The 15,026-nt window shown below is 39.0% G+C and overlaps 1 protein-coding gene across 1 annotated transcript; it reads right to left on the reverse strand.

Annotated features, from left to right (window-relative positions):
* Positions 1-1,679: 1,679 nt before the first annotated feature.
* On the reverse strand, positions 1,680-11,499 carry LOC133955022 (myosin heavy chain, fast skeletal muscle-like). Its single transcript, XM_062389660.1, has 38 exons — positions 11,360-11,499; positions 11,120-11,276; positions 11,000-11,027; positions 10,811-10,922; positions 10,622-10,714; positions 10,469-10,532; positions 10,288-10,386; positions 10,098-10,201; positions 9,832-9,970; positions 9,593-9,711; positions 9,142-9,291; positions 8,882-9,052; positions 8,486-8,786; positions 8,291-8,355; positions 8,118-8,205; positions 7,877-7,994; positions 7,664-7,787; positions 7,238-7,374; positions 6,900-7,155; positions 6,564-6,806; positions 6,305-6,481; positions 6,079-6,224; positions 5,885-5,975; positions 5,396-5,785; positions 5,152-5,278; positions 4,950-5,068; positions 4,669-4,865; positions 4,315-4,498; positions 4,068-4,233; positions 3,791-3,915; positions 3,354-3,662; positions 3,047-3,250; positions 2,821-2,946; positions 2,567-2,737; positions 2,358-2,462; positions 2,162-2,257; positions 1,907-2,052; positions 1,680-1,710 (listed from the first exon to the last, which is right to left on the reverse strand). Exons 1-38 carry the CDS (start codon positions 11,468-11,470, stop codon positions 1,680-1,682), a joined length of 5,589 nt encoding a protein of 1,862 aa, XP_062245644.1. The 5' UTR covers positions 11,471-11,499.
* Positions 11,500-15,026: the final 3,527 nt, after the last annotated feature.

A 15,026-nucleotide genomic window follows, 5' to 3' on the forward strand; every position in this document is an offset into this window, starting at 1 on the left:
GTTTGATTCAGAAGTCCATCATAGTCATTGGCATCACCAGCTGTTCAAACATGTTGCACTCCGTGCCAGACTATTTGTGTGGGACTTTGATTAAATCTGATTCCCTTTAATGAACAAAATAATGTATTTTCTTTATTATAGTTGGATTTTAGCGGAATGGTTTTTTCAGACTGAACAAGTAATGACCCAAAAAACACATATACCTTATAGTCACAACTTTTCAATTTCATCTTTATATATTTGATTATTTGGAAAGTTTGTTGAAGTTGAAATAAATAAAAAATGTTGGTCATTGTGGATTAAATATATTTAGATGCAAAAATATTTAATTAATTAAAAATACTATTTTCCTTATAAACATGCGATATATCAGTACTCTATGTTTGGAATTTTGTGGTCTGATGCATTAGACTAGATCATTTCATTTCACAAAACATGAGGTCAATAGGTCGTCTTCCACTCTCACAGACTTGGATTGGAATGCTTGCATCGAATGTGTTATGCTTGCAAAGCAGAAGTTAAAAAGGGACACTTGCCAAATATGGTTAGGGTGACAGCTGATGGTTACATGAGATTCACATTTGTTGCTGGTACAGCCATTCTACGTCTCAGGTTCCCATCAGTAAAGGCAGATCTTGAGTTTGCAACCGTACTCAGAATAGTTTGTTAAAATCTTTAGTATTCTGGCGACATTCAACAGTTTGGCTCTTTTGTTTGTTTTTCATTAAATCGTTATTTCAATAATGAATAAATGACTTTGAATAGAATAATTCTAAATAAAAGTTTTATGAAATAAATGTTGTTTAAGAAATAAATTAAATTAGGTAAGATAGTATTAATATCAACTATAAATTTGAAACATCTTCACAGTGAATAAATAATAAAAATTATATTTCTAGTACTTTTGATTAAGTGTAACAGATACATTTGTGATATTCACACTCATATGTCAAGCTATTAACACCTTAACTGACTCTGCAGACATAGCAGAGTTCATTTTTGGCTCATGCACATAAGTGGACAGTGAAGGTCACTTCACTTCACTGCTCTACAGCTGCAAAACACTCGTCTATCATCCAATAAAGTCACATGAAGCTGTAATTTGGAATGAGAAATCCTTTGTAACAAATTTTATGTTATTGTTTTAAAGGCTGGTCAAGGCACTTTATAACAGCTGTTAAGAGTGGTTGTGGCAGTGTCATATATCATTAGCTCCTTTATCAGGAGAGACTGTTCAGATGATAGATCATGTTTGTTTTTTTATGAAGGTTGTTATATTGTATGAACTGACAAGTTTGCCTTCTGCCTATGTATTTCATATTAATACAACTTGATTGAATATATTGTTATTAGTCTTGCAGCTGAATGCTTTTTGATCCGAGCCAAATATGTTTACGTGTGATTCTAAGATAATAGAGTTTGTTTTGTTTTTTTAAGTCCTGTCTAATTGCGTTATTAAACAATTTAATTGATTTTTCACTTACCATAATAGTCTAGATCAATTAGGTATTGGAATAAATTTATATTTGTTTCCATTTAGACATTGCAAAATATTCAAATCTCAGATTAGCTATTTTATTTTAAGCAAAGACATGAAAGACAGAAAGTTTAGGAGTAACAGCTTAATCTTTATTGTGTCAGCATTTTATCATATTATATGATTCATCAAAGCAAAATCTTCAGTGGGCTTTACTCAGCGGCTTCTTTTCCCTGTAAAACAGATACATGGTTGGTGTTAGGTAGAGTTTTAAATTAGCCTGAGGGACAATTCATTTTGATCTGATTTTCAAATAATAAACTTAATACAAAATAAAGATAATTTATAATCTAATCTATCTGCCCCTATAAATTAGCATATAAAGTAAAAGAATGACAACAAAATGTTTGTTCTTTTGGTACACCCGACCGATAGATATTTACCTTTCCGGAGTCACGGGTCTTGGCTCTCAGTTTGTTGACCTGGGACTCTGCAATGTCAGCACGCTCCTCAGCCTCCTCCAGCTCATGCTGGACCTTCCTGCACTTGGACAGGTGGACATTGGCCTGCTCCTCCTGGAAGACAAAACAGGGCAAATGGTTAAATGACCAGCAGATATACTGCACATGAGATATGATGTCGAATTGAGTTGTCATTGTTTAAAAATGTATGTTTTGTCCTTACCGCTTCCTCAGACTGCCTCTTGTAGGCCTTCACCTTGAGCTGCAACTTGTCAACCAGATCCTGCAGCCTGGAAACGTTTTTCTTGTCTTCCTCAGTCTGTAGTTGAAAATACATAGATTTGCATGTTTTAAATGGGAATATATTATTAAATTGGCTTGTGTTGTACTATACACATAAAATGTCAAAGTGACTCTACCTGGTAGGTGAGCTCCTTCACTCTCCTCTCGTACTTGCGGACACCCTTAACAGCATCTGCTCCACGTCTCTGCTCAGCGTCAATCTCTGATTCAAGCTCGCGCACCTTTTGAAAAAAAGAAAAATGCATTCTCAGTTTATGTTTATGTTTTGATGGGTTTTTTTTAAAACTTAGTCTCTATTTGTATAATTCTAAGGTGAATCTCTTACCCTAGACTCCAGTTTCTGGAGCTGCTTCTTGCCACCCTTCATGGCCAGGTTCTCAGCCTCATCCAGGCGGTGCTGCAGGTCCTTAACAGCAACCTCCAGGTTCTTCTTCATCCTCTCCAGGTGAGAGCTAGTATCCTGCTCCTTCTTCAGCTCCTCAGCCATCATCGCAGCCTGAAAAACACAATATTTGGTTTAGAAATGTAAAAAAAACGATAAGTAGAAAGTATTGATAATAAGTAAAAACTTAATCGTACATCAGTGATGGCTTTCTTAGCCTTATCCTCTGCATTCCTTGCTTCCTGAACAGTGTCATCAACTTCACTCTGGACCTGGACCAGGTCGGCCTCAAGCTTCTTCTTGGTGTTCAGAAGGCTTGTGTTCTAAAGGATGAAAAAAAATTAAGTAACTTAAGTAATCAACATTTCATGTAGTTTAACGTTTCATTGGTTTTATATATCGAAGTACTGTAAAGTTGTTCACCTGAGAGTGCAGCAGTCCAACACGCTCACTGGCATCCACCAGCTCCTGTTCAGCGACTTTGCGACCTCTCTCTGTCTGTTCCAGAGCCACTCTAAGTTCCTCAATTTCAGCCACCATCAGACCGTTCCTGCGATCTACCATAGCAGCTTGTTCCTTAAGGTCGTCCGCGGCTCTAACAGCATCATCCAGATGGAGTTGAGCATCCTAGTGAAATTATAGCAGGAAATTACACGAATTACTCTCAAAATGTACTATAGGTGCACTCACTATACTGTAATTTGTACAATAACATTATATCTGACAATACCTTCAACTGTGCCTGCACATTCCTCAGCTGCTTCTGGGACTCAGCCGACTGGCGATTGGCATGGCTGAGCTGAATCTCCATCTCATTCAGGTCTCCCTCCATCTTCTTCTTGATTCTCAGGGCATCGTTCCTGCTCCTGACCTCAGAATCCAGAGTGCTCTGCATAGAGTCAGTCACCCTCTGGCTGTTTCTCTTGATCTGCTCCATCTCCTCATCTTTTTCTGCCAGCTTCCTGTCCACCTCACCCTTGATCTGGTTGAGCTCCAGCTGAACACGCAGGATCTTAGACTCTTCGTGTTCCAGAGTTCCCTGATGACATCAAAGAGTTAGATTTTCGGTAGTCCTTACCATCAGGGCTTTCAGCCCAATATACTACATTGTTCTAGATCTGTTATATTTTTCTCCTCAGAAAATCTCCCTGGATAAAACAAACATACCTCAGCCTCCTCAAGAGCTGTCTGGATCTCAGATTTCTCTGTCTCCACCTGCTTCTTGGACTTCTCCAGCTCATGGATGCTCTTGCCAGTCTCACCAATCTGTTCAGTCAGATCAGAGATCTCCTCTGCAGAAAGAAACATATTATATATCGTCAAGCCTGAAATGTAAAATATGAACACTAACACAAAATGTGTTGATTATAATCAAAGACAATCAGGTAGGAACTAAAACACAACAATATTAATACATTATTCTCCATGTCAGGTGGGAACTCACGTTGCAGGTTCTTGTTTTCACGCTTCATGGTCTCCAGCTGATCCAGAGCTTCCTCATAAGAGTTCTTCATCTTGAACAGCTCAGTGCCGAGAGAACGAGCCTCCTTCAGAGCTCCTTCAAGCTCTGACTGACCCTCCTCATACTTCTGCTTCCAGTCTGCCAACACCTAAATAACACAATTTATTGTGTTCAGATAGATATTCAGCAATACAAAGACAGTAACAAAAAGGTTGTATGAATTGGCTACCTTGTCAAAGTTCCTCTGCTTCTTGTCCAGGTTAGCAGCCAGCCCATTAGCCCTCTCCACATCAATCATGAGGTCCTCCACCTCACTCTGCAGCCTCTGTTTGGTTTTCTCCAGAGAAGCACACTTGGAGTTCACAGCCTCAATCTGCTCCTCAGCCTCCTGCAGACGCTGAGCCAGCTTTTTCCTTTGAAACATTTGCAAATTTTCTCTCAATAAAAATATCTTGTGAACTTTTACAGATATTCTTACGTATATCAAATTAAATAAAGACACTTAAGTAATGTTTCACAGCTTAATGTACAAAATATATGCAAAGAAAAAATCGGGTAATTTAATTGTTTAAATGTTACTCACTTGGACTCCTCAAGCTCCTCAGTGCGCTGAATAGCATCAGTTTCATACTTAGTTCTCCACTGAGCCACCTCACTGTTGGCCTTGGACATTCCACGCTGAAGCTCAGCCTTGGCCTCCTGCTCCTCCTCAAACTGTTCCCTCAGCAGGTCACAGTCATGGCGGGCTGATTGCAGTCCATGGGCAAGAGCATTCTTGGCCTAGGATAAGAAATATTATTGAATGTGTAGAACTTTTAAATCTTATTCAACGAGGCAAGGACAAACTGAGAGTTTTTTTTTTACCTTAACCTCCTCTTCAATCTGTCTCTTCAGCTCTTCAATCTGTTGAGTGTAGGCCTGTTTGCCTCTGGTCAGCTGGGAGACAAGAGCCTCTTTCTCTTCAATTTGACGGCCGAACTCACCTTGTGTGAAAATAAAAAACATTAGTTTCTTTTCAGTTTCTGTTTGATCTTTCTCAAACTGAAGATCTCTGTCATCTGCATACCATTTTCTGTCAGGAGACGGGCTTTCTGTGCACCCAAGTCATTCGCTTGACGAACAGTTTCATCATTCTTGGTCTTCAGTTCACTAAATTGGTCCTCAAGAGTACGGCACATCTTTTCCAGATTTCCCTTGAGAAAAAAAGAACAGAAAAGAAACATTTAAATTTTAACACAATTATTTAATTTATAGTTTTTTTTATGTATAAAACATATATTTAACTCTCTAATATTTCATTTATTTTGAACCTTTGCTTTGGCGACAGCCTCCATGTTGCTGGAGAGGTCATCAATCTCCATTTTGTATTCACTCTTTTCCTTTTCAAGCTTCTGCTTGACACGCTGGAGGTTATCGATCTGCTCTCCCAGCTCAGCAACGCTGTCAGCCTGCTTCTTGCGAAGAGCGGAAGCAGTGGCTTCATGCTGCAGAGTGGACTCCTCAAGGTCACGACGGAGCTTCTGGAACTCAGCTTCCCGCTTCTTGTTCATCTCAATCTGAGCAGCAGTGGCACCTCCAGCCTCCTCTAGTCTCTCACTGATCTCCTCAAGTTCCCTGGAGAGGTCAGCCCTCTGCTTCTCAACCTTGGCACGAGCAGCACGCTCAGCCTCAATCTCCTCCTCCAGTTCCTCAGTACGGGCCTGTTTCAAGTATGTGTTTTATTGTTTAGTAAACATTAAATGTGAAACACAAAAACCTGAAAGCATTTTGTGTTTTGTTTAAAGCATTATGTTGATTACCTGAAGCTCCTTGATCTTCTTCTGAAGCTGAGATCCCATAGACTGCTCATCCTCAATCTTGCTCAGGAGTTGGCTGATTTCAAAGTCTTTCCTGTGAGAGCGACAAAGTTCATAGTAAGACTTCATTCATGCTATTGAACATGACCAAAAGCATGATGGTAATTTGTAATAGGGAGAGAATCAAATTTGGATACTTTTTCATTTTCTCATCAGACTGCTGCTTGTCATTCTCAAGATCCATGATGGATTCCTGGGCCAGTTTCAGATCTCCCTCGAGCTTCCTCTTGGCTCTCTCAAGGTCCATACGCAGTTTCTTCTCTTGTTCCAGAGAACCCTCCAGCTGAACATTGAGAAATTGAGATTGTGAATATAATGCTAAAGAATCTTGTTTTGTCAACGTAAGTGACTTTGTAAACTTACATCATCGACTTGCTGCTCAAGCTTTGTCTTGGCCTTGGTCAGAGTGTTGACTTTGTCTTCCTCAGCCTGCAGGTCATCAAGAGTCTGTTGATGAGCCTCCTGAAGGGCTTTCTTCTCCTTAGTCAGCTTAGCAATGCTCTCATCTTGAGAGGCCATCTCCTCTGTCAGGTTCTTAACCTATGTTTGCAAGTAAAATGTTATTAAACACATAGTAAACATGAATTTACTTGATATGCTTAACATTTTCATATTTACAAACCTTGTTTTCAGTGGCATGTTTCTCCTTCTCCACCTTGGCCAATGTAAGCTCCAGATCGTCAATATCCTTCTTGAGCTCAGAACATTCATCTTCCAGCTTTCTCTTTTTAGCAGTAAGCTCAGAATTCATTTCCTCTTCATCCTCAAGTCTCTCAGTTGTTTCTTTGAGTTTGGCCTCCAGCTGAATCTTGCTCTTGATAAGTCCCTCACATCTTTCCTCAGCATCCGACAGATTATCTCCTTCCTGTGTTGTTGTTTGAACACATCAAGTGTGAGCCCATCATTATTTGACCTACAAAACATGAACAATTGCAGGTACAATCTGAGATTTACTTACGGATGCCACTTGGAGCTGAAGATCGTTCTTCTCTTGAAGAAGAGACACCATCTTCTCCTCTAGTTCCTTCTTCTTGGCCAGGGCAGTAGCCAAGTCAGTTGTCATCTTTTCATAGTTTTCCTTCATCTGAGACAGCTCCTTCTCAGTTTCAGCAGTCTTCAGCAGAGGCTTGATCTTGTAGTAAACCTTCATCCATGGCCAATGTTTGACATTCATGAATGAGCGCACGTTGTACTGGACGGTGTACACGGCTTCCCTGTGAAGAAGAAATTGTTGTCATGCTTTGCTGATTTTTCACCCCATGTCTTTTTGGCCAAAATTCATTGTTTTCAACATGCCTCCTCTCCGTCATCTTCACAAACTCCTTTCTCATGAGGTAAGCACGGCAGAGAGCCTGGGTCATTGTGACCAGAGCTGCAAGCTTTTCATCTCTCATCTCCTCAAGGGTACCCAGCAGACCAGCCTTGAAGAACACCTGAACAGAAAACAGAAAATATAAATGAACCTTCAGGTATCCTAAATTGTTAAAGACTCGCAAGGCAAGGATGCTTTACAAATGTACACATGAGATAAAGGCTTTAAAACTATACCATTGATGAGTAATTGCTCCAGGTACATGGTCTAATTTTACACCAAATCACTTCAAACATTTGATAAACCTTGATGTACAATGCTGATTATCAGACAAACATACTAAATCAATCAGAAAAATCAACCTCCTTTGTAATTATACCAACAGTAAAGAAAGGAAACATGGTGCTTACCTTTGTGTGTCCAAATCTGTACTGGTCATGATCAACATCAATTGATCCGAGCAGCTTTTCTGAAGCCTTCTTGTTGTCAATGAACTGGCCCTCAGGAATGACACTGGCATTCAATACCTTGTACCTTTTAATAAAGAAGATATTGGTCTCTGTAAGTATTTTTTGCGGGTTTGTGACAACATTTTTGGATGTGACAAATATATTCATTGGTACCTCTGCTTGAAGTCACCATATTGGATTCTGCTGGGGAAACCTTTCCTGCAGATTCTGATACCCTCCAGCACACCGTTACACCTCAGCTGGTGGATGACCAGGAAGTTCTCCATCAAACCTATTTCATAAGAAATTTCATTTTAAATTTTTGTGAATAGTTATACTCCTCATTGTCTCCAGCACTGAACTGAAACCATACTTACAAAAAAACATGCCATTCCCCTAAGAGTTCATATCTTACCTGGAACCTTTGTCTCATTGGGAATCAGACAACGCACAAAGTGAGGATGGGTGCTCCTCAAGTTAGTCATCAGCTTGCCCAAATTTTCCTGTAGATGCAAGAGAGTTAGTTAGTTAGTTTGTGTATAACTTAATGTGTGATGTTATTTTGTGGTTTACAATGCCAAAGCTTACCCTAAACTGTGAAGACACAGTCTGCATAGAGCCTCCCTTCTTCTTGCCTCCCTTCTTTGTAGCCTCTGTTGATCATTTCAAGTAGAATTATTTTTGTTAGAAACTGAATACATACAGAGACAAATTGCTACATTGAATAAAAAGTAATACAATATTAAAATGTGTTTTAAATCAACAGTTAATTGTGTGTCATACCCTCAACAACAGGGGGATACAGGAGAGCCAGCAGTTTCACTGATGACTTCTGGTACAGCTGCAGAACAGACTCATTCAGTGGGTCCTTGTTCTTGTCCAGCCAGCCACTGATATTGTAGTCCACTGTACCAGCATAGTGCACCAGGGAGAAGTGGGCCTCAGCCTTGCCCTTTGCAGGTTTTGGCTTCTCAAATGCTTTGTTTTTGCCAAGATGCTGATCATAGAGCTTATTTTTGAAGGATGTGTCATCAGCCTTAGGGAACATGCACTCCTCTTCAAGGATGGAGAAGATGCCCATGGGCTAGATGAAAGTACAGAGAAATAAAGTGTATCATGAAGTTACTGTGTTTTTTTAAGGAGAATTACATACAATAGAATCATAAAATTGGTGTTTACCCTTTCAATCAGCTCAATGCAGGCGGCCAAGTCCATACCGAAGTCAATGAACTCCCAGATAATACCCTCCTTCTTGTACTCCTCTTGCTCCAGGACGAACATGGTGTGGTTGAAGAACTGTTGCAGTTTCTCATTGGTGAAGTTGATGCAGAGCTGCTCCAAGGTGTTGAACTGTGAGGTGACAAATTATCAGCCTGATGCTCATAGACAACAGGAAACACTTATTATTTTAATAATGAGTTGAAGTGTATTAAGATTACATCAAAGATTTCAAAGCCGGCGATATCCAAGACACCAATATAGTAATTCCTTTGCTGCTTAGTGTCCAACATCTGGTTGATACGGATGACCATCCACAAGAACATCCTCTCATAGATGGACTTGGCCAGGGCAGTCACTGAGTTGTTGGCCTAACAGAAGAGAAGATGATATTGATTATACGTTTTTTCGACAATTCCCATAACAATCTTTAAATCATTGATATTACCTCACTTTTTATCAGTCTTGTCAAATTAATTCGAAAGCGATTGCCTGTTACATTAATTTTCGATAATTCCCTCCCCTTATTAACCTTTCACATTATTTATACTTATTTAGTCCATTAATGTTAAATGCACAATTTTTGGAATTAGTTCAAATATAACAAATTTAAAAAAAACATATAATACAAGTTACTTTCAAAATACAACCTAACGAGTTTGAGTCCTTTACCTGAGGTACAGTCTGTCCCTTGGTGACAAACTCATTTCCGACCTTCACTCTGGGATAGCACAGACCCTTCAGCATGTCAGCGGAGTTCAGACCCAACAGGTAAGCAACCTTGTCAGCATCTGAAAATGGTTTCATTATTTATAATGTAGTATTGTGAATATATTTGTGTCCATGACAGAACAAAACCAGTGTGATTGACAACTTCTGTTGTTCACTTTGATATGATTTCAGATAGTCACCTTCTGTGCCATCGGGTTCAGCCTGCTCCTCACGCTGCTTTTGCTTGAACTTCATGTTACCATGGTGGAGCACTGCACCAGTCATCTTGTAGATGGCCATCTTCTCCTCAGCAGTGAAGCCCAGGATATCAATAGCATTCTGTGTTCAGAAGATTTCTTTTTTACAAAACATCTCCACTTTGGAAAATACATTCATTAGCTTACTTTAGATATGATAAACATCAGATATATGCAATATGTAAAATATTAAAACCTTGATCACTCACATCAGTGGCTTCCAGCTCAACTTTGTCATCAATGCTGGCCACAGTGATCTGACCCATGCTGATCAAGGGGAAGTCGTAGGGGTTGGTTGAGATGAGTGCCATCTCTGAAAATCCAAAAAAGTTTAGTTGGAGTTTTTCACAGAATAACTCTTTTGAACATTTACAATTGTGCAAGTCTCAATCTGTTTACCAATAATGCCCGGTATGTGGTTTGTCATCATCTGGTAGAAGATGTGGTAGCCTCTCTCAGCAGAAAGCTGGTATGTCACTCTTGACTTCTCCAGCAGATCTACAAATGTTGATCATGATTCACAACCTGGTCAGTCCTGAATTTCAGTCAACCCTAACTTGCTATGACGATTCTTACTTACATGTCTCAATGTCAGCACTGGCCAGTTTGCCGGTTGTGCCGAAATGGATTCTGATGAATTTACCCTGTTTAGAAGATAGAATTGGTTGTAATCTCCCTACATAACCAATGTCTAACAAGAATTTTGTCTTGTACAAAATAACCCCATACTTACAAAGCGAGAAGAGTTGTCATTCCTCACAGTTTTGGCATTACCGTAGGCCTCCAGCAGGGGATTGGCTGCAATAATCTGATCCTCCAGTGACCCCTATAATCCAAGTTTTGAAATTAAATCAGAAAATAGCTTTCTTGCTGAACATCTACTCTACTTTCATTTGGGCTCAATGGTGTCATCACAACATACCTGATACTTTTTCTCGCCCTGACTCTTTTTGTCTCCTCCTGCTACTGCGATTGTCGCGAAGTACTGGATGACACGTTTTGTGTTCACAGTCTTTCCAGCACCAGATTCTCCACTGGGTATGAACACAGACTTATAAGAATTTGCTCAACATATTTGATTCTAAAGAAAAGTCAACAGATATGAACTTACGTGATCAAGACAGACTGGTTCTCCCTATCTGTGAACATAGAAATCAAATGAATTAAACACGTTTCTTTCAGCAAAACATCATTCTGTATACTGTATACAATTTCTACAATAAGGACATACCAGTGAGCATGTTCTGATAAGCGTTGTCAGAGACAGAGAAGATGTGGGGTGGAGCCTCCATACGCTTCTTGCCTCTGTAGGCACTTACAACTTCAGGATCATACACTGGGAGCCATTTGTAAGGGTTAACAGTGGCACAGAACAACCCAGAGTAGGTCTGAAAGTGAACATAGAGATAAACAGTTAACTCCATGTTTAGTTTTTGATTTCAACTTATTGCGCTTTGAAAGAGTGTCTTACGTAGATCATCCATGCTGCATAACGCTCTTTGAGGTTATACAGGACAGAGGCTTCATTGAGATGGGTCATCATGGCCATGTCCTCAATTTTGTCGTACTTGGGAGGGTTCATTGGATGGACATCGTCTTCTTTATATACCGCTTCCTGCAACAAGACATTGGTTACATTTACAACTGAGAATACACTCTACTTTCAGCTGAGTCTTATTTTATGATACAAACCTCCTGTGACAGCAGGAGTTTGACGGTGACTTTGCCACCATCTTTCTTCACGATTGTTCCCTTCAAGTACAGCTCTTTGACATCGGCCACATAGCAGGCAGTCTTGGCATCAAAAGGTGCGTTTTGAGCCTCAATTCTCTCCCTCTCTGGCTTACGCAGGTATATGGCTGCCTTGCCGTATAAGGCCATTTCCGCGTCCGTACTCATGGTGGCGGCTTATGTCTGTGTAGAATGTCAAAAAAAAAAAAATCTTAAATTACACCACTGGCAAAGTGCATTGTTTTTTTGTTTTTTTACTGAACTTTTTGCTTTTCTATTGCAAAGAATGTATTTTCACATCCACAGATGGCCCTCTGCTTGGTACAGGTTTTTAAACTTGTTAACACTAACCATTACATTGTTTTTTTCCAAACTGGATGAATAACATCTGGGGCCATTGACAAACTGACTAATACACACCTTCCCTACACATATGTAAAAAAGACAATCAATCAATTGTAAAAATTCATACATACCTTCCCCTTTCCCTATGAGAAATGAATGCTATATTCCAGAATCCTGTAAAAAAAGGTAGAATTGTATAGCAGCACATGAACAAAACTGATCTGTACAAGATACTAAATAATCAAATATTAACAAAGTTAAAAGGAAGAAACAGGCAAAAGCACAGTGTGCCCTGATTAATAACTTCATACATCTTAGCACTTTTACGTGACATATATTGTAAACTAATTTATAATATGAGGATAACATGTGAATGTTACAGCACTCAATAGTAGATGTCCTCACCAGAGATGGGAGCCTCACCAGTCCACAACTCTGAAGGTGCCTGCAGGCCCCTTATATACAAACCTGTTGGCTTGCAAAGCAGAGGTCTAAGCTTGGCCCCCCTCCAAATACGGTAAGACTGACAGATGAGTCTGTAGGCATTTTAAATATTTTGGTCTCACTAAATATGAGAGAATCCCTTTCTAATGTGACTTATGAATTTTTTTCAAACACTCAAACATATATACTGTATTCATACATTTATAGTAATGGATTAATTGTTTTATATAAATACCTTGATCTTAAGGTGTGAACAGCTGTAACTTGTGTGTGTAATGTAGCACAACTTAAACGTTCTTTGTTCTCTAGGGGGATTTTTTACCTTTTTACATGTTTTTTCACTTTCTCAGTTTCAAAACATGACACATAAATATTTTTTCATTATTTGTCACTGTGATCGTAACCTTTGAAACCAATTAATATTTTAAATGGTTATTTATCAAGTCCTTTGCTTTACAGTTATGTGGTGAGATTATACGACTTTAGGAGAAATGCAAACTTGTGTTTAATAGCTGCTGCTCATAAAGAAAAACAAGGGGGCGACAGTTTTGTGGGTGTCACTGTCCGATGAGAAGATGCAGCTGATGTTTTTCTGCTTTTACTTGTTGATCATTTTTTGTTCTGTTGAGATCGGGAACAGATTGTTTCCTTTTTATAGATTAGAGGTAAAGTTTGGTTGGTAATTGTTTTGACATAATGCTGCATTTCATTGATAAAGTGAATGTCCAGTAAAAGCAGGGATTCTGAGGAAGCAATCAATGACCCATCAAAGTTTAAATCCAAGAAAAATCTTAACAATTTCCTCTGAATAGTATGAATACTAAGAATTGAATTTTAATCAAATTGTTATTGGGATCTTTACTGTGCACATTAACCCAGTATGTATTATGTGACATTTGTCAGCTAACTTGGGGTCCAGCACATGCTACGTTTCAGGGGCCCCGTGTCATAATCCATCAAGTAACTCGAGCAGTTGCAAAGTATTGGGTTTAACAAAGTTGTCTTGTCATCTAAAAGTAAGAGGGTGCTGGGCTTTCACTGAATTGGTGGAATGCAGTTATAAGAAATATCTAAAGTTTAGTGAGAACAATGATTGTTTTCACTTGGGTGCCAAAAAGTGAATTCATTTAATATATCTGTATTAATATTTACTTTTAATGAATTATTTGAAAACATGTAGGTAATAATCCAAATGCAAATAGATGAATACTTAGAAAATAAATGTCAGTTGCGAGATTAATACTACAAGCCGTAAAGAATCTGACACAATTAGTACAGGGATGCTAGGTCGAAAAGCATGTGTACTAAGATGTTTTACTAGCTGCTCTTCAGACAACCAAGAAAACCCAGTTGTCACTGAAAAAATCTGTGTAACCAGTCGATGATGGTTTTAAAATTGTGATGTTCCTCACGGAAGACAGATCATAAGGCTGGGTATCGCCTGTTTGTAGAAGTGTGTCTGGGATGAGTCTAAATCAATTTGAAACAATTATTATTGTAATAAACATGTTTTAATCTTCTTTCTTTACATCTTTTCATTTAGGATCATCTACAATTGAGCATGCTGCGTCTATCCAATTACGCCTGTTCAGTGTAATGGGATAGGTGTCAGGACACTAAGAATAAAGGTGGGAACTGGAAGGTCAGAGTTAAAGTGGTGTTATGTCACGGTATGGGGTGGTTTGGGGCACAAGCAGTTGCTAAGGGTTTTGTAAAAGCCAGTCAGCAGAATAGTTACCATAGTGAGAGAGTGTAAATGCTGTGACCACTAATGGTGTGAGTTATTTGCGTCCAAAAAAATGAGGATAAAAGTGACTGCAATCCTCAGTGGGCAGACAGATGGGGCGTCTCGTTACTACTCAGCTTGGAGCGCTGGACTTCAGTTGTGTTGTTCCATTTTTGTTGTGAATCCTGAGTGCGATTCTCGGGGATCATATGAAAAGAATGCCATCAACTATTAACTATTTTATTTGAACTGTTCAGTAGAGCAGGCGCCAGCTCTTTTCTGGGTCATGGTCCCTAACAGGCACATGACAGACAACCAGTCTCCTTGCTCTCTCCCTCCTTCTCTGATAGATATTCCTGTTTTACAGTAATTGCTGTTTATTTAAACCAAACTAATTCAATTATTTAATACTTATAGCTCAATCATATTAATCCATGCCCAGAATTTACCTCACACACTTGTACAGGCTTGAGTAAGAATCATTGTCTGAGCCATGCAGGTTCATTTGTTTCAATGTACACAATGTAGAGCTCATCTTTAGCAAAGGGTCCTTAACAAACGTTAATCTGAGGCACAATCCCTAAATTTAATTAAACCATAGATTATTTTATTTTTAAGTGTTGCATTAAGAAGATACTTTAAGCAGCACCCACCTGATCTGTCTCCTACAGAGCCCCTTGAAATCCCAAAAGATGTATTTTTTACTTTGTTTGCACAAGTTATTATCAAGTTTCTATAGCACCAGATATTTATTGAAGAAGATGTTGGTGTGTTAATCACTCAGATGCACACAGCCACAAGATTTGTACAATAGTTTGAGAAAATTCAGCTAATCTAAAAGCTAAAAGTTGTATTGCACCAGCATGTCACACAATGAAATTGTTGTTGCTCA

This window comes from Platichthys flesus, chromosome 6 (genome assembly GCF_949316205.1).
Source record: "Platichthys flesus chromosome 6, fPlaFle2.1, whole genome shotgun sequence".
NCBI classification, from domain to species: Eukaryota; Metazoa; Chordata; class Actinopteri; order Pleuronectiformes; family Pleuronectidae; genus Platichthys; species Platichthys flesus.

What these genes read in the sequence shown, in the direction of transcription:
- LOC133955022 (XM_062389660.1), bottom strand. Translation starts at nt 11,470, where the DNA reads ATGAACCCTCCCAAGTACGACAAAATTGAGGACATGGCCATGATGACC. An exon ending in CCGTCTCCTGACAGAAAATG is followed by an intron (nt 5,069 to 5,151) that starts GTATGCAGATGA and finishes TTTTCACACAAG; the next exon opens with GTGAGTTCGGCCGTCAAATT. An exon ending in TGAAGGAGCTCACCTACCAG is followed by an intron (nt 2,258 to 2,357) that starts GTAGAGTCACTT and finishes TTTCAACTACAG; the next exon opens with ACTGAGGAAGACAAGAAAAA.